Raw genomic sequence first — 19701 nt, 5'->3', positions numbered from 1 at the left:
GACAGCCAAGATCAATTCTCTTGTCTACTATCACAAAATTCAACCACAATTCTTGAAGCTCCACTAGGCCCTCAATTAAACTCACATGCTCCCATTCTTCATAGTTTTCCATAAGCATCTATCCCTGTAGCTACAAAGGTAACCTGGTTCACTCAGAAGACACACAAGGAGCTTACCTCATTCAGAATCTGCTGATGCAGATCAGTGCCTCATGCTTGCATGCTGAGGTTCTGTGGGTGTGGAGAAGGAAGCAAATTTGGGAAAACACTGGTGACGGGAGCAAGGAAGAAACAGTCTCCTTCCTATTGCTTTTGTTCATTATGTTGTTGGGGCCCTCTGAGATGGGAGGCACAGGAGGAATTACAGCTCCTTTGTTCTCTCTTTTTCCTTGATTCTCTGCTTCATTTCCTTTTCTTGCGCTAAAGGTTAGAGGAAGGGGAAAGTATTGTTGTGGGGAATAAGGAGCCAGAGGTCTAAGGCAGTTGTGGATCCATTCATAACAGGCAGGACTTAGAATTATGAAGAAATGAATCATCTGGGACTGATGTTTTCCAGATATTTTTCTTCCAGTTATGAACGTTGATCACAACTACAGAGGAAACAGCTGCTACTAGGACAGACAGAAGAATCAATTTTATTTTTATTTGGGGCTTTTTATTTGAAACTAATTGAAAGATCAGAACAACAGCATCTATAAAAGGTACCCAGAATAACACAGAATTCTCTGTTGATTTCAAGTCACATGTTACTTACATACAGAAAGGATTTCTTTTCAGTAGCTTATAGTCCTAGTCATACTGATCAAAGGCACCTGCAACTGTCTTGGTTGCACATACACTGTAGTAATTATGCATGCAAAAGAGGAAATCAGACATTTATGTGGTTGATCACCAGTATAATTACTATAACTGAATATACGATCATGGTAACTGTACACACAAATTACACATGCATGCAGTTTTAAAAACCAAGTGTTGCATTCATTGTCTCTATTTTGATAATATCCTATGGAAACACTCTTCCACTGGAAACAAAAAGTATTAACTTTTAAAAATATGTACATTTATTCAACTGTCTACTGAACATTAAAAAAATATAACGATCCAGTAATTTTGTTTTCCAAGCTGATACGTCAGCAAAATCTCACCACTGTCGCAAGATCTACCAACTTGAAAAGAATAAGACATTTGAACATAACCTCTTATTTCTCCTTCTTATATGTATTTATTAACCTGTAACTTCATTAAGCTAGTAAAGGTGATTATTTGAAAAAACAATACATATGAATAAAATTTTAACAAGATCTGACTAAATATCCTTAGCTCATCACTACTCCAATAGAGATAAGTGGAAATATTTTAAAAGTTTGGATTTTTATCAATCTAAACACTTAAATGTACAGGATTTGACTACTTTAGACCAGAAGAGTTGGTGCATTCAAATGCATACGAGGTATTTTTCTAAGGTACATAAACAACAATGTGGAAAATACGCTTTCACGTCTCAAGTCCAGATTTTGATCCATCCATATTAACATATGGAACAATTCTGCATTTATTATTAAGTATATCAAAGAATATGACAGAAGTAATAAAATATTTAGATATTGCTGTATTCTGGCAGATCACGCCGTAGTCGTATTGCCTTCAGCTTCTCTACTTTGATTTTTGTTCGCAACAGTTCTTCTTCCAGTTGCTGCTTTCTTTTCAAACCATCCCTTTTTTCTTGGACATAAAGACCAATTTTTCTTTGGTTTTCTAATATTATCTGATGCTCTTCTTTCAGCATTTGTAACATCTGTGGGTCATAACTACACATTGGTCTAAAACGTTCTCCCACCTCAAGCCTAAAAAACTCATCTCTTCTTGGTACAGGGGATGGAGACATCATCACTCTCATATCAACTGAAGATACTGATGTTGAAGGAGACCTTTCCATAATATGCACCAGCTGGTGTTCTTCCTCTTGTTCTAAGTTCTCATTTTGCTGTGAGTCTATAATCAAAGAAGGAGGAGGTTTGACATCCTCTTCCGATTGTAAGTCCATCATGACTGTCGCAGGATGGTGATCCAACATTGCCTGTGGTGAACTGGTACCAGCAATTGTTTCTTTATCGATACTAGCACTAGAACACACAAAATCATATTTAAATAATCCATTAAAAACTATTTGGAAAGGCATAGCTGTAAGTAACCAAAACTTCATTTGAATATTACTCTGCTATCTGTGCCTGGGACCCTCTACTTCATTGCCTGAACACCACCTGTACCCCTCTCTCTTTCCACAGACACAGAATGTGACACAGACACAGCCATGTCACATTCAGAATCTATTACTAGAAAGGCAGTACAGCCAATAGAGAACTCCCCTTGGGAGGCCCTTCTGGCACTGGAGAAGCAAGGAAGGCTATTAGTGACGTGAAAATATAAAAAAACCCAAGCACCAAGCCATGAAAGTAACAGAGGAAAGAGTTTATATAATATATAATATGATTTTACAAGGAGATTAATTGAGATTGAGTGGAAATATTTCCATCTCACAAACTTATTAATCTCCCTCTGTTCTAATGTGCTCCCTGTTTCTGACTCACGCACCCAAGTATTTGGTTTTTTTTCTAAAAGGTACAATAATCACTAAATAAAATTACGCAAAGAGCCTTGGGAGAAGAAACCAGAGCCCAAATGATGACTTTGTCAGTCAATTTGAGAATCAAGCTAATCCCTGCTTTGAATCCCTCTTTGAATTGGCAATCTTAATATTTTTCTGAAGTTTCAAGAGAAGACACTGAAGTGTTTCCATTAAGAAAGCTTATGGTTCTGTGCATTTCCTTTCAAAAGAACAACGCCCACTTTACTCATCTGTCTTTGTGTAAACTCCTGAGTCAGCAGCATCTCAAATCATGATTTGACATTGCATTGGCTTTGATGATAATAATGGTTCAAGCTGTTCCTGACACTTCTCTACCATCGGTTGTGCTTGAAACCCTACACTTTTGCACATCACTCCTTTACTCAGGTAATGCTTTTTTAAGCCAGATCAGCTTCTTGATCTATTACAGTACAGATCTGCAAAGAATAAATACTTGCAGCATGACTGGGAAGGCAGTATAGTGTAACATGGGAACAGAAATATATTAACTTGGTATTGACAGCGAAGCCAGTGCGCCATCATGGCCATGGCTGCCTAAAACAGGGTCTCTAACTGGTGGTTGAAGATTTGAGACACCTCCCAACCCTTTGAAAACCAGGCTGCCACTACTTAACTAGCAGTTAAAGGCAGTGAGTGGATCGGTTATTAACAGAATATTCACAGATGCTCCCCAACACAAGAACCCAAGTTGCTCTCTATTAAATTGGGAGGGTGGAAAGTGGGTTTTTTTACACTTTTTAAATGTCTTGAAAGCCCTACAATTCACACACTATTTGATTATTAAAACACTGTCCTGGTTAGTAATAGATTGGGTTCAAATTCCCAGAAGCAAGAAGAAATGTAATTTGTAGTTCCTATTCTCATGTAAATGCACTAACTCCTTAATAAAAATGTGGCATGATCATAACTTCTAGATATCCCATGGTCTTCAAAACTCTCGGTTTAAAAGAAATAAGCAGTCATGGTTGCAATTTCTAAAGGACCCTGACTAGCCTGCTGTCTATTAACATGAAAATACTAGATTCAATGATAGAATTCGTGCTAGAATAAAAGCACGAAAGCTTCTCAATAATCAGTTGTAAAAAAATTCATCAGGGTCAGAGCAATGCATTTTCAAAAAATTAAGCCTGTCAACCACACAAACTATTTTAACTAAAGATTCTTTAAAAAACCCCTGAAAACAGTCCATCTGAAGCAGGTATTGAAAACTGACCTTTCCTTAATCCCCCAAAGAAAAAGCCAAGATAATCTTAATTCTATTGACTGTTACCTGAGCTGCCTATGGAGTATCAATTATATCCCCTTACTGCCTCTTCCTCATGCCACAAAGCTTCACCTTTTCCTATATACTTCTTTCTCACATTCCTTTTACTCCTCTTATTGAGCATCAAAAGCATTATTCTGAACACAGATTTTCACTTTTTTTAGTGCTGACTGTAATTCCGGGTTTCCTCCTTCTTCCCAACTGCAGCTTCTAATACAGCTTCCCTCCTTCTTATTTGCTGGCTCCTGGCCAGCTTCTAGCCTGAGAAAATAGGAAACAACCAGCAGGAGAAGCAGGTCATTCTGACAAAAGGAAATGGAGAGAGAGCAGAAAGAGAAAGTGAGAGAGGTTAAATAGAAGAAAGGTAAGATTTAGTCTAACATAGACTAGAGCCTCCAAGCAGTGAAAAAAATCCATCTCTCGAAGTGTAATCCACACAGAACTAAAAAACTATCAAACCTTCAGGTAACTCTGATGAGGCTTTCTTTTTCCCCTTAGTCAGCCTCTTAAGAGGAAAACAATTAGACAGCAAATAGAGAAAGAAGGAATTGAGAAACAAAAGAGCTGCCTGTATGGTGGTTACTAATGTGGTTTCTGACAACTTGACTGAAAGAAAGACAAACAACAGTTACCACAATTGGGGCATGGTGTTTATAACCCTGCAGGCACCCATGATTCACCAGGTTTTGCTTAATCACAGTGAGCTAGAAATTGCTTAAAGGTGCGATTAAGAATTTGGACTCATTTTAAGTTGTATTTCCCTCCTACAAAACCTAAGCCACATCCCAGGGAGTTAAAACCCAGTACAGGGTTTATAAAACTAGGGTAAAATGCAACTCAGAGTTAAAATTAGAAGTATCAAACAACGATGTGTTTGGGCAGGAAAAAAAATAATCTTTTAAATTATATTGTTTTCTTTCAGGACACAGTGTAGTGGTTGTTCCTAAGATGAACCATTTTGGGTAAGCAATAATCAAGTCAGTGTTCCCAGACCCATAAAGAACTGCAAAAATTGTTTAAATTATAGGAGACAAACTATGGAGATCATTAGCTCTTAATCATTCACTAAAAGCGTCAGTGCTTTTTATAAGCCGATCTACAAACCAAAGTTCTCACACTATTTTTTCTCTCCCCTCCTTACAAAAGTTGGTAGTCAAGACACTGAAACCTTTATTAGCGCAATTAAAAGCCTCATTTTGTTCCAGAGAATTCTTTGGAATGGTTCCTCCAGGGGCATTCACCAGGAGCAGCAGCACAGCCCAGTTGCTTTAGACTTCTTTAAGCAAAGGACCCACAACAGCATATTTTTAGAGCATCTGGCATGTTGGGATTTAGACAATTGTTACCATTCAGTTCAACCAGTGGCACCATGAGTCCAATTCAGCGAGTGTGCGCATGCCAGGTTTTCTTAGAGTGTTACGCTGCTGCACCCACTGTCAGTACATCTGATTAAAATATGGAAAGTTTGCTTCCCATTAATCTGCTTGGGAAAATAAGAAAAATCAGAGCTTTCTCAAGGTTGCTGGGGAGTTATTTGACTCCCCACCCCGCCCCCCCAAGCTTAGTTTTTGTATCTGGAGAAACCAAAACCTGACCCAGGCATTTTTTGATCCCTCAAGGACCAATACAGAACCAGCAGAGTGTTGCAAGTCAGATATGAGGGGCATTAGCCAGCTGTGGGAGAAAGCCTGAACGCTGCCTGCCTGTATTATGTCTGGCTCAAATCTAGACAGTGTGTCTCACTTTACTGAGCAGTAAAAAAAAAAAAAATAACCTACCAAAAAAAAAGAAAAAAAGAAAAACTTCTAATGCTGTACCTCTTAGTTTCTCTCTGTATTTAAACTACCTCATGTAAGACACAGAATTGCATGGAGTTTAGACTTCAATTAGCTTTGCTCCAGCTTCAGGGAACCACCATCAATGTAAGTAAAGTATAATTTAAAAAAACATTTGCACTCACAAAGGCACTGCAGTGTGGAGTCTTTTTTTTTTTTTAAGGGTTGGAATCAACTAAAATGTAACATGCAAACACCAGAGTAAATGAAAGAAAAAAGAGATGTGAGTGAGGTTTCTTAGCTCTGGGAACTAACTTTATTAAATATCCTATATAAACTGCTAACAGTTCCATATGTTGCAAAATGACTGCAGTATTACCTTAAATGGAGGAGAATAGCCATCACTTTGCCAGTGTTTGAATAATCTGCCTATTAAAAGGTAGGGGAGGGGTAGAGGTTGGAGCTACTGTTTCCCTTTGATTCTCTCTTAACCCTCACTTTCCAGAGTATGACAAAGACTCTGAAACAAGCTTTGAAAGAGAGCTGAACAAAAAAAAAAAAAAAAGAATGCAGTGCTAAGTCACCATAAAGCTTCCCATAAAACAAAAGCAGTATTATTTTTGTCATTGTTCCCCATTTGGGAATTTTCTCTGATAAACATTTCCTCTAGGAGCCTGAGCACAAGCAAAAGCGTTACATAGTAGATAGGAGGCGCCATAATTTTCATTCAGTAACAAAGTAAAAAGAATTGTCTCACCTTTGAACACCGCTCCTGTCTCTTAAACACACATTGGAAATCTGTGGAATCATCTCCACAACTTTCTTGGTTGGCTCGGAAATGCTGCTTTGACAATCTGAGTGAGTCTCCTTTTGCTGCAATAGCTCCTGTTTGGCATATTCTTTGAGCCTCTTGTACAGCGTGCGCAGGCCCTGTGCAGTACGAGGAGGGCGATCTACTCCGATGGCATTGTAGTTATCAGCTATGATATCCCAGCATTTGTTTTTTTCCACTATTACAGAATGCTTATTGGTATGTTCCTCGAGAATTTTAACGTACGGCTTCACGAGTTTTAGCAAATCGAGCTTTTCAGATAAGGTAAAATTAGAAGATCTGGCCTTCCCAACCATTGTTACCTTTGAATTAAGGAAGCCGTTCCTGGAGCCACCATGCAGCCCCTAGCTCTGCTCAGCTCTTTTTCACAAACAGAAAAAGATCAGGCTTAACTAGGCTAGTCTCATTTAGGCCCACGCCTACAAGGGAGGGTTTATTAAAATTCCTTCAGCTTAAGCTGACGCAGGTTCAGGAAATCTGCTTAAGCCAAGCCTGACCTACATAAGGCTTCAGACTGAAGAAGGCGAGAAGAAACAAGCAAAATACACTTTTGTATGAAGAGACCAGACATACGCAGGATTTAGAAACATAAAGGTTTAAAGATTAGCACGTTACCCAGCTAAAAATTACCTAATTTAGCTTGAGTAACAAGCTCTGACACATCTCCCCAGCTCCCTCACACGTATCTCAAACTGAAACCGTGCTGGAGATGATTTTACGTGTAAAACGACGTCCCTCAAAAAAGCAACAATTGCTTTGTGCGAGGCGCGGCGCGTTACGGGGCGCGGGAGGCGAGAGGCGGCGGCGTGTGGAGAGAGCCCCGGCAGAGCCCCCGGCGCCATTTGCATAGAGCTGGTCCTGCTGTCAGTCACCGCGGGGCGGCATCTCCCCCAGCCGGCTGGTTACGCTCGGGCTTCGCCGCAAAGCTCGGCTTCTCCCGCACTTGGCAGCCGGCGACAGCCACCGACACGGGGGCTTCTTAAAGAGCCCGCTGCGCTCCCCGGCCGGGCTTCGGCACCGGCGGGAGCGGCACGAACGCCCCGGTGCGAGCGGGCCCCGAGCGCCGCCCGCGCCGGCCCTGAGGCGGCTCCGGCTCGCCCCGGCCCGCGCATCGCCCCTCGGCTGCGACGGGGCACAAGGGCTGCGGCCGAGTCGTGACGGATTCACCGAGTGCGGTACAGCGTGCGGTACCGGGATCTGCTAATATCCACCAGCTAACAAACGACTTGTATTATAACACATCCAGGCATTCTTTCAGGATAAAAAAAATCTGATTTTTGTTAGCAAGACGTGCCTGCGTTCCTAATGTCTACTCAACAACGTATCGCCTTAAGCCAAGTCTTCACATAAAAACGCACGCAAGGCTTTACATCTGTGTGGTCTAAACTAAATCAACAAATGGGAGAAAGAGAAAAACCTGCAGATGGAAGGAGAGGTGCTTTCAAACACGAAAAGCAAAAACTAAGTTTGAAAAATTACGTACTCCACTGAAAGAGTCCGGAGGGTGGAAACAAACACCATTTGAGATAGTGGCAACAGCTTCCTAAGCTTAACATGTTCAGCCTTGAAAACAAGGGAGCCTAGAAGCAAGGGGGGGGGGGGGGAGGAAAGAGAAATAATTATATAGCTTGAAATATCCTAAGGCTATAAAGATCTAGGTATAAACTTGTTTGCTCTAAGGGGAGAAAACCCAAACCCAAAGCAGACACAAGCCACATTCAAAACAAGAAATTCACGTTAAACAAAAGGAGACTTTTAACTGCTGAAAATCAATTAGCATTTAGAATAACAAGCACTTCTGGAACCCTTTCTGAGACTTGGCTTTCCTGTACCACCCAACGAAATTGGGACCAGTCCACTTTGCTGGAATTGCTTTCAAACCAAGATTAAATAAAGCATTTTATAGTCTGAAGCCTATTATACTCAAATTTGAGAAACAAAATACTCTTGTGGTTAGAAGCACTATATGAAAACCACCACTTTTAAACACCTAATCCTTCCCTATTTCCTCTCACTTTGCACTTTACTAATATTAAGAGTACAAAGCTGGTGGCTATCCTTTTTTTCCCCCTAATTTATGCACTTTGTTGTTCTTCTGTAACCGAAAAAAAAAATTGGATGTGCTTCAGGTAGTTTAGGCTCTGGCAGTATTAGAATTAAATAGTCAGAGGCAAGCTGTACCATCCGCTGTTGAAGCAGTTGTGCAGTGCCCGCCCAGTCTCTTGACTTTTTAGTGACAAAAAGAAGTCACTGTTAGGTTGTGTGATTAAAGGCTCCTCCCCACAGACACAAGGAGCACAAGTGAAAAGTGTCAGGCAGAGGAATCCACATAACCCAAATGAAAGAAACCAAGCCCTCAGTTCGGCTGCTCCCAGGGCCGAGGGTGCGACCCAGAGGGACAAGTTCCAAGAAGAGGCTCTCCCTAGGCCACCTTGCAGACTGAAGGAGGGGCTTACTGCCCACTGGGTTGGGACTCATTGTGAGATGCCAGGAATAGTATTTTGGGATTGGAGAAGACAGTATAGGATATTTAGAGGAAGAAATGAAGGCAAGACAAGGGAGGGTAAACCATAGAAGTGGTTTGGGACAGAACAAGCATAAGAAGATACTGGGGGGGAAAAAGGCATAAGAGGGACTAGGTGCATGTAAACAGGTGGCTGCTCATGGTTGTTCAGCCATGCCCAGCTGACCTGATCATTGCAGACTGTACTATCTTCTTGTTACACTGCATTTGTAGTAAACTATTTTCCTGTGTGAGGGGAATCTTCATTCTGCATAACACAATGTATGGAAGCATATATGCCAGCAGCCGGAGTTGTACCACGGGTCACAGTGGGCCAGGTGCTGAAGGCACTGGCAAGCAGAGAGACTGAAGCCCAGGCACACTGCCTGGATACCTGTGTGTGTGTGACCTCTGGCAAACACCAAGCCGGACTAGACAGGCAATAGGCTTGGGATTCAAGAACTGGAGCGACTGTGAGTCTGGGCCAGATACTGCAGAGACCAGAAGGTCTGAGATTTGGCTGCTGGAGGGACACCAGGACACCTGGCGACTGGCCACTGGCAAGGTCATAAACCCAGACCAGCTGCCAGAGAGACCCAGTGCATGTTTGTGAGACAACTGGGAGACAAGGGGATCTAGGGACCAGTAACTGAGCAGAATAAGAATTTAAGGCCACTTGCTGCTGGATCCATGTCATGTACATAAGTATTCCCCACAAACAGTTTTCATCACAGTCAGCCAGTGAAGGGAAAGGATGAGGCCATTGAAGCTGCTTGTGTTTGTGCAAGTGCTGCATTTTTTGATGTCTGGCTGTATATACACATACAGTGTGCACATGTGCCTCTTAGGGATACATCCTTATGGTCCTGGCCACAAGGAGGTGCAGCAGTCTCCTCTATAATGGGCTACCTGATGCAGCAACTCCTTATATTAGACCTATCTAAACTTGTATCATTCTATCACCTTATTCTTAATGTTGTTAGAGAGACCAAGTTTCCACACTTGAATAATTATAGCAAAATACTGCTATAAAGTTTTCTTTTGAGCAAGTGCCTGATGGAATGTCTGAATTACATATTGTTCTGCATGACTGTAAAATAACCCTTGTAAAAAATGAAGCTGGCTGCCAACCAAGATTTTTTCCTTCCTTTTTTTTTCCTTTTTAAAATAGCTTTGCTCATCAGCCTAAGGTCATACCAGTACTTGGATGAGAAATCACAGAAAGTGGAAAGCCTGGATATTAATGATACATATAGACTTTGAGCTGAAACAATAGGTGTAGCTCCAAGACAATTACCAAAAAAAAAAAGTTTCCACAATCCACCCTTCATCCTACACCTTCCACCACCACCACTTGCACTTATGCAACACAGGGTACAGCCAGTTCAGCAAGATGATCCAGCTGCAGAATAATCTATTTATTTATTTATTTTGCAAGCATAATAATTTAATAATTGGTTTAAGTCAACATAAATGTGGTACATTGCCAAAACAGTAATTTATGCCTCCCCCCAACTGTGGCATGTTCCTGCCCCTTCACTGTGCTGGTATGAGCACTCACAAATCTTCTGAGCAAATCAGACCAGGGAACTGATGTGTCCTCACATTAATAATTTTTTCTGAGCTGGGTTAGTAGTTCCCTGATCCAGTATGCCACAGGACAAACAATTCACAAAAAGAAAGCTTTTTCAGCCTCTTATCTGGATGATTGTAGGGTGAATTGCAAACCATATTCTTAAAGACTTGTATTAACACAACTGAGGGGACAACAACAGTTGCAGAACTTCAATAGCTGGGAAATAAGACTTAGAACTACAGGTAACAGGTAAATTCAGGGGGTTTGCTGTGAAAACGTCTAGAATTACTACCAAAAAAATATACAAACCATCCAGTCTGGAGAGCTATTGAGATTAATTAGTCACAGTTATAACACAATCAGGGATTAAAGTAGCTGCATTACTATGAATTGCTGAAAAAGCTCAGTGGGCACAAATTTTACAAGTGATAGGTTTATATCATGGCCAATAACTGCACCAAGTGGCCCATGTAAATTTAGGCACATTACGAGACAGAACACCCAGAAAAGGACAATGTCTTAAATCAGGGGAGCATCTTAGAGGGAGAGGGAGAATCCTTTGTCACACAGAACTGAGGAAGAATCTCTCCATGACAGATATAAAAAAAAGAATCACTATAAAGCACATGATTCAAAGGCAAAAAGACATCTGAGAGAATTAAGGATGCCCTAAGAAAGCAGCTGTTTTGAAAGATGCAGTTTGGATCAGAGAGCAAACATGAATATTGAAGGGAATGACGCCAGCTTGAGTGATTTAGGCTGGGACCTTCCAGTGCAAAAAATACCAAACCAACAGATTGCTAAGACCTGTGAAGGTGCTTTGCCACAAAGTGGTAGCCCCAGGATAAGTCTGAAGGACTTCTGTTCTTATTTAGTAATATGCAAATAAACCGGCTCTACAGAGACCTGGGGGTTAGCATTTTCAATCACCAAGGAGCCTGAAAGTCTTAGAGAACAAGAGGACAATTGCAAGATTTGAATCAAAGCTCAAATGAAACCCTGGTACTCTTGTGCTCATGATAAACAGTAAGAAGATTCAGCAGATAGGATGGTGTATGTTACCCATCAGTGAATATACTGGGCTATACTGGCAATGGAAACATTTGGGAAGTATCAAGGCATTTGACCATTAGGTCATCATATAGTCCTTTCTACTGACACGATAGCAAGACAGTGCCAAGTCATTCAATCTGCTTGTCTTTAAGAGCCTGCTGCAGCAAAGGGTGGGTGAGAAAGCTTTCAACTCCAGAGATTTCTCATAGGAACAGTTGTTTCATGGGCAGTCTCTAAAGCTAAGGGGTACAGGCACTATTCACATTAAGAAGAGGGTTGAAGATGACAAAGTTTTGTAAAATGAAAATTGCAAGACAACCCCACCTGGAAGTTAAGAGTGCTTAAATACATTTGCACCAGATCTTTTAGAAGTACTTTTAGATTACTTAATTTGTATTTCAAATGGCTTTCTCATCTAACTTGATTTTTTCCTCTCATCTTCATCAACACTTTTACCATCACTTTTGTACTTCCTTGTTCTTATCCTTGGTGTACCTGGACCTCTCAGACCACTCTTTTCCTTTCTCCTCCTCCTTTTCCTTTCTAAAACCTCTGTCCTGCATTGGGGGTGGGGAAAACAAAGGGAAGCTCTACCTCTTTTTTTTCCTGCATCTATTTTTATGATCACCATCTAGCCTGTATTAACTTCTAACCTCTAACAGTTCCTGCAACTGCTGCAACAACAAGGCTCTTATCAGCTAAAATTCCAAGCATAAAACCTAACTACACTTCCGTTCCCTCTGCTGATGTAAGGCATTCTCTCAACATTTAGCCCACTGAAATGGGGAATAAATATATCCCTTAGACAATTGAAATGCCTTCCATGCCAAATTTTAAAGAATTTATCTTCATCTCAGTCTCACATTCCAAGGCCCACACATTCAGATCTATAACCATCCTTCAAACTAAGTTTGGCTTAAAGCTAAAGAACTATAAATTATAATACTATGTGACTATATGGCACCATGAATTAGCTCTTCACTTTATAAGTCAGGTCCATAAAAATAGAAAAGCTAAGAGCACCATTCTTTACAAATTAAGAAGTATGTCCATTCCTAATACATGCTTTTTATCTTCTCTGATCCTCTCTTCCAACAAGTTTTTTGATGACTGATGAGAAGCAGCTGAGAAATACAGAAAGGTTTGAAAGTATGATTTTCTCAGGATATTTTGCTTAAATTCTCACATCCCCACTAGCAAGATATCCCTAGAAAAAGAAATGGTATAAGAGAAGTCAAGTTCCTGCAATGCTGACATTTTTTCATAGAGACATGTAAATTTTGGAGATTATGCTTTTAAATACTAACCTCAAAATACTTTACCATGCATTATTCCCTGCATTAGACAGAGAAGCATTCTCCATTCTTCTAATTGTGCTCAGTGGATATTTCGAGGACAGTGAGATAACCATCTTGTTATCTTGTTGACTTCAGGAGAGTCATATTGTGACAAAGCTTCTGTTTCAGGGGAAAACTTAAGGCCCAAAGCCAAAAGCTGGGACTGGACTCCAGTTATGCTGGCATGGCAACAGAGGGAATCCAAACAGTGAGCACAGCTCCAGAAAGATTTGACAACTGTCTTTGAAGGCATCCAGGCCTAGTCTGCAATAATACTCATGATAGCTCAAGAAAACCTCCCAGTTCCCTTCAGTAAGGCATTTCTTGTCCCTCCACCTGATAGCTGCATTCTCTCTGTCTTCCCTTAAGTCCACCTTTGTATCTGTTAGAGACAGGAGAGCTGGGAACACACACACCCCCCAACCCTCAACACTCCAAACTAGGACTTTCCAAAGTGTGGAAGAATGTAAAGGAAAGACATGCAAGAAAATGCAAATAGCCATGTATTTCACTTTTGTTCATCTTACATTCACATAGCCTGATAATAAATTTTGATAATCGAGAAAAAAAGTAAGAAGAAACTGTGTGAATACCTTCTCTCTGAATGAATGAGGGAACAGAAAGAATTATTACTGATAAACCTGAATCGTTTAAAATACTGTCTGTACAGAGTATTTTCCAAGTTCCTAATTTTTAATGATTCAATGAAAAAGTAGATAATTTCTTTTTATATATATGGCAGACTATATGCTGTGTGTTTGCATGCAACTCCAGGGAGCTAAATTGCAATAAATATATTGGGATAGTAAGTTCATTTCCCACCACATGCCCTGCCAGCTCTTGGAAAGGGGAGTTTGCTTTCTGTCTGCAGTTTCAAAATTAGGTATCTGTTTCTGCACAAGAAAGTCTTTTTTTTCTTGTTTACAAATTTTAATTTCCAGTAACTTAGCAATATAAAGGAAAATATATGAAAGATTATCATCTTTACATGGAGCACAACTTTCTTTGATAGTGGATATATTGCTACTCAAAAGTAAGGAACCTGGCAATTTATATTTTTTCACTGTAAAGAAGCAGCCCCAGTTCCATTCAATAGACAAGTTGTGACTGGAAAACTTTCATTTTAATCCCTCCAACTTCTTTGGAAAATGTTGAATATCATACATCTAATATAACTCTTTTTCTTTATTTTCTGATCATGTAATACCATGCTTTCTGGTTTTCTTCCCCTCTCTTTCATTATTTTCATAAGTTTAAATACAGAGCACAGTTAACTGGGACAAATGAAAAGTACATTTCTCTGTCAATTCACTGCTCTTTTCTCAAATGCATAAATATCCTGGTTATATCATTTATAATTACATAAAGCCTAGTTATTCACATGACAGCAAGATATGATCACATGAAATTATAAATTAGGTTGTACTAACTGTGGAAATATCACACTAGAATTATGCAAGTCTGGATTTGTTTTACAGCAGCACTGCCGATGGCTGCCCTGCCGAGGAAAGCAGCTTTGCAGTTGCTGAACATTATATGAGATGATGCTTTTGGTGGTGAAGCTTCTCTAAGTTCCTTCTTCCCATCTCACTCTTGGCTGATAATTCTATTGGCACCATGTATCTCACCACTCAGCTGGTGGGCATCCCAAATTCAGGATGAGTAACAACAGTTAGGGACATGACAACAGCCCAGGGAATTTCAAGTCTTTAGTCACCTGGGAAAATGCCAGGGAAGGTCTTAAAACAGCAGCAGAGTAGAAGAAATCATCTCACATCCTAAGGAAGAGCACCAACTAAAAAGTGTTGTCCTGAGGAGATGTCAAAGAGTCCCAAAGTGAAAACACAAGCCATCTAGGGCACAGAAGTCTCTCTGACAAGTCTCCCTGCAACACATTGACTGCTGGGCCAGTGACACTGTGCGTGTATACCCACTGTGGCTGATGCAATAAATGAATGCTTGTGGAAGCAATTTCCCACCAGAGATATAGACAATTTCTCTTATGATACATGTACATCAATCCAGTTTTATTAACCAATCCCCATTTCCTAAGATGTCCTGATCAAACAGGTACAGATGACACTAAATAGCAATGAAACTATTCTGAATTGAGAATCAGCTTGTCTTTTAATGTGTCTATTCACTATTACGAACTATTCTGTCCAGAACATTGCAAGGAGAAGGAGGTCATTGTGAAACATAAAGAGCTAGCAAAGTACTTTGGTAATATTCTGAATAAGAAATTATAACAAATTTACAAACTTGCAAAATCTATCTTGCAAACAATGCAGTAATAAATTACTTACACTCAGGCATCCAGTTGCACCTTAGCTGTGCTAAGGTGTACTTGGTAATTATTAAGAGCTACAGATGTTTATGCAGTATCTTTTACCCAAAGACTTAAGTGCTTTACCAGCTGTTTATAAAAACATTTCAAGGTTTTGAATGAGCTGCAGCTATACATGCAGCTCCACCGCTTAAAGAGACAGATGGTAAAAATACTCCTCACTGGAATATCTTTTCCAGTTCATCTGTAAAGTGCAACAATAGGCATTGAATTAATACTTCTACTTTTGCAGACATCCAAGTAATTCTAGCAATAATATGCTTGATTATGAGATGCCAGGCCTGAATGTTTTTGTGTTATCTAGAAACCTAAAGTAAGCAGTTAAACTGAAACTGGAAAATATGACAAACCCTGAAAATAACATCATTTAATCCTCTGAATCCTCTGATTAAAAGTGATAGGTAATTGATTGCTACTGTCATAAATGAACAGTGGATTGTCTCTTATAATATTCAAATTAATTGGTTAAGAGGATTTTTATTCATATCAAGTGATAGAAGGTATCAGACAAACCTGTAACAATGTTCTAGAAAGCTGAAGGAGCCAACAAAGATTCCCATTACGGAAAAGGAAACTTAAGTGTGTAAAGAATCCAAACCTTACAGACCAATGTACTCAGTAAACATTAACACTGCAGAGAAGATAGAGAAAATATATTCAGAACACGCAAATAATAAATACCATTAATATCATCAGCATGGAAAGCATTCAGCAACATCTATTGAGAGACACAGGATGAACACATTAATTGAAATATTTACAATCTGTCCTCATTGTTAGGTCAAAGATAATATCTGAGTATGACTTCTGACAAAGTTCCTCTTGGAAGACACATGAACAGATGTTAGAGATGGATGAAGGACAAGGTACTCCTGAACCAAAAACCAAACAGGAGGCAAGCTGTAACAGAATAAAACTACATCCAGTTTTTCTGTTCACTTACATTAGGTTCAAAGAATGAAATCTCAGTCCAACTGGAATGTTGTATCTAAGTGTGCAGGTGAAAGAGCTATTGATTTCCTCACATGGTGTAGTAAGCTCAAAGAGTAAAACAGAGCAACATTCTCCTAAATTAAGAATACCAACAGAAGGCAAGCTGTAAACTCAGATAATAGGCATCAATTAAATTCATTATGTTTTATATAAATAAAGTTATAGATATTAAAAACATTAAGTTGAAGATGAAAATGTGAGTAAAAACCTGAGTTCTGGCCAATCCTGCTCACCAGCAACACTGAGATACTAAGTACAGTTCAGGGATCTGCCTGTCCATTGTTTCTTCCATTCAAATTATTTGTATTTTCTTGTTATTGCTTATAGATTCTCAGAATGTAATGAGGACAAGTAGAAACCAAGCACTTAAGAGGTGCAATAATATCCTTCCAAACACATTTATGATTTTGTTTTCACTTACTGTTAAATAGTTTAGGAATGTTAAAGTAATTTTCATTTTTAAAGAGCATGGAGACTTAGCTGATAGAATTCTCTGGAGGCATGTGAGAAAAAACACTAACGACAATGTCAAATAAATTACCTCCCCCCACCCAGATCCATTGTCAGTGTCAACAAGTACTGTATTATGAATACAAAACAAGGGTACCAAGGAGATTGCTGTGCTCTTTGCCTCTTAATCACAAGCAAATACCAGTTCAAAACGCAGTAGTAAAGTTCATTTTCCTACAAAGATACATAACATAATTTTCCAGTATTCAGAAGTTATAATCACAAATAGTAAACTGCCCAATGAACAGCATGTTCAGTATCTTACAGTTCAGTCTTAAAATCACAACACATAGATAGGTTTCACTTACAGTTGCTACAAACTATTAAACGTCTTTAGAAATAGCTCATCTTGTAGAATTTCTGAGTCCCTTATGCTTTACTTTTATTAGTGACATTTTTAGGAAGAAGTTTTTTTGAAAAGAAGCCTAGAAAATCAAGTGAGTTTTTAAGCCAGATATGCTGTAATTTTTAGATTGCTGCTATCTAATCAAATCCTTACTTGTCTACTCCAAGAAATGGACACCATATGTCAGATAACAAGCTTTTTTGAAAGAATGTGCAGCATTTTCAAGGCTGGGTTTCAGAAAGATTAGCTCTGTGAACAGTGTGCAGTTGTCCAGTGGTTCACAGGTGTTTCACAAGAATTTCAGTGGAAACTAGGGTATTTATTTACACATTCCACTGCTGCACTGGAACCCAAACACAGCGGCTTTGAGCAAGATATAAAAATAACAAACTGTTTATCATCTGCATTAAATGATACAGAGACAATAAACCAAAATAATGCACACACACACACTTTTTCAATCTTAAAATTATTTTAGTGCCCCTTTAACAGGAAAGTATTCTTTGGCTGCAGAGACTGGCAGTCAGATATAATTCCATTACAATATTAATAATAATAAAAACCCCAAACTGACTCTGGCTTTCACAAATGGTTTCCATTACTTCTGAATTTCATACCAAAACCAGCTTTGACAAAACAATTTCATTTCACACTACAAAGGAGGGTATGGTTTACACAATCTATGTAATTGCTACCTTAGTGTAATGAATAGCAGACAAAAGTGACATAAAGGGCAGAAACCATCTTGGAAAATCTAAGTTATTAAGAAATTACTTAAGATTTAACGGAGACAGGATTGTTTTCTCACTACAGTGCTTGCATCACCGGTGAACCTGAAGACCATAACTAACACTGACATTAGATATCCTTCTTTTATATGATAGCTTTATGAAGCCTTGCAGGGTTAGCTCCATTCTGCAGGCATAGAAAGGCTTTGACACAAAATGGCTTGCTCAGTTACTTAGAAAGGCAGCAGCACATCAACTGAAGCAGCTCACCCAGTCTCACTCCACACTTTGGTTATTTTTTGAAACTCATCAGAGAGGACCCATACCAGCCACACCCGGAATTCATGATACTGAAAAGGCATTTAGTATCTTCTCCATTTCACAACATTTTTTGCTGGAAAGACTGCTGGTTTCCCAGATTATCTTGGAAATAAATCCACAGTTTATCTTTCAAGTGCACTGCTAGTCAGAACCAGCAGATGAAAAGTTTTGCAGATGTACCTGTAGGGAGGCATGATGCCTCAAACTACTTGTCCCATGCACACAGAGAATCTTCTGCAAGTGGAAGCTTCATCAGAAGAACTGGAAGTTCCAGCCATAAGACAAAGACACACAGGGAGGCTGAATTTCTCCATATTAGCTCATCCAAACAGAGTGCATACACTACTCTGGGTCACATAACATGCCAGTGGCAGCACCCTCTCAGGGCTATCACACTCCCATTTTCTGGAGGTGAAACCCAGCAGGAAGAGTCAATGGGAAAGCCTCTCCAAAGCACCTTACAGAATGGAGGGGGTGGCTGCCTACTAGGGCCTGAAACCTGTGCAAGAAAGGGCATCTAGAGATTGCACAAGGCTTATAATGAGATTTCTGGTTGGGGGCAGGGGGGGAAGAAAACCACAAGGACAAGCAAGAGGGAGAGATGAAGGTGGTTCAGGCAGGACCAAGCACATAACAATAAGAGGAAAAAGGCAGCCACCTTTAAACAGGTGATGGTCAGTAAGCTTCTTCAGCAACACACTGCATCCTCTTGCCGGAGCCAGTCCAGCTTCATACTAAATGACATTTCTAAATATTTTCCCAGGTGAAAGGACTCTATTCTGTGTGCATAAGTGTGTATGGAAGTGGACATGCCAGCAGCTGGAGCTGGACCACACACAGGTCATAGGGCCCAGGTACGTGAAGTGTCAGCAGAGAAGCCAGAAACCATATACACTGCCTGGATCCACGTGTCAGTGTGTGATCGGTGGCTAACACCAACGTGGATTAGTTGGCAGTAGGATAAGAGGCTTGGGACCCAAATATTGGAGCAGCAATGAGTCTGGGCCAAATACTGGAGAGACCAGGGGGTTTGAGAGTTGGTTACTGATGGGACCAAGAAGTCCAAGCAAGTTACTTGAGACCAGGACACCTGGGGGTTGGCTACTGGTAAGTCTCACCACCAGACAGACACGGGCTTTTTTGTGCATCCCTAGTGCACAAAGCAGCTGGGAGACAAGTGGATCCAGGAGCCCACCACTAATTAGACCAACTGGCTAAGGCCAAAGTACTTGAGGGACCTGTAGTGTGCTCTTACCTGTGGGAGTGCAGGTCTGCATACCAGCACCTGGACTGGGAGCTGTGGGCCTTTGTGGCTCATGTGCCCACAGCTGGGGTGTCCAGCACATCAAGGAGCCGGTTACTGAACAGACTTGAGTGCATAAGATCAGTTACCAGAGGGATCTTCATTCTCTGTGTCCGTGTGTACTTATAGACAGATACATGTATGTTCATTTATTTTCCATGAAT

General features: G+C 40.1%; 2 protein-coding genes across 2 annotated transcripts in view; both read right to left on the bottom strand.

Moving 5' to 3' along the window:
- The window catches only part of RAD54B (RAD54 homolog B), a 64122-nt gene that overhangs the window by 39210 nt on the left and 5211 nt on the right, over positions 1-19701 (bottom strand). The window lies entirely within an intron of this gene.
- FSBP (fibrinogen silencer binding protein) lies at positions 187-7486 on the bottom strand. The gene is made up of 2 exons (XM_008922116.3): positions 6446-7486; positions 187-2125 (listed from the first exon to the last, which is right to left on the bottom strand). Exons 1-2 carry the CDS (start codon positions 6814-6816, stop codon positions 1600-1602), a joined length of 897 nt encoding a protein of 298 aa, XP_008920364.2. The 5' UTR covers positions 6817-7486; the 3' UTR covers positions 187-1599.

The sequence above is a fragment of the Manacus vitellinus genome, unplaced genomic scaffold (assembly GCF_001715985.3).
Source record: "Manacus vitellinus isolate BGI_N305 unplaced genomic scaffold, ASM171598v3 scaffold_1_pilon, whole genome shotgun sequence".
In the NCBI taxonomy this organism is placed as follows: Eukaryota; Metazoa; Chordata; class Aves; order Passeriformes; family Pipridae; genus Manacus; species Manacus vitellinus.
This window is presented reverse-complemented; position numbering and strand designations above follow the sequence as displayed.

What these genes read in the sequence shown, in the direction of transcription:
- FSBP (XM_008922116.3), bottom strand. Translation starts at nt 6,816, where the DNA reads ATGGTTGGGAAGGCCAGATCTTCTAATTTTACCTTATCTGAAAAGCTC. An exon ending in GACAGGAGCGGTGTTCAAAG is followed by an intron (nt 2,126 to 6,445) that starts GTGAGACAATTC and finishes TGTGTGTTCTAG; the next exon opens with TGCTAGTATCGATAAAGAAA.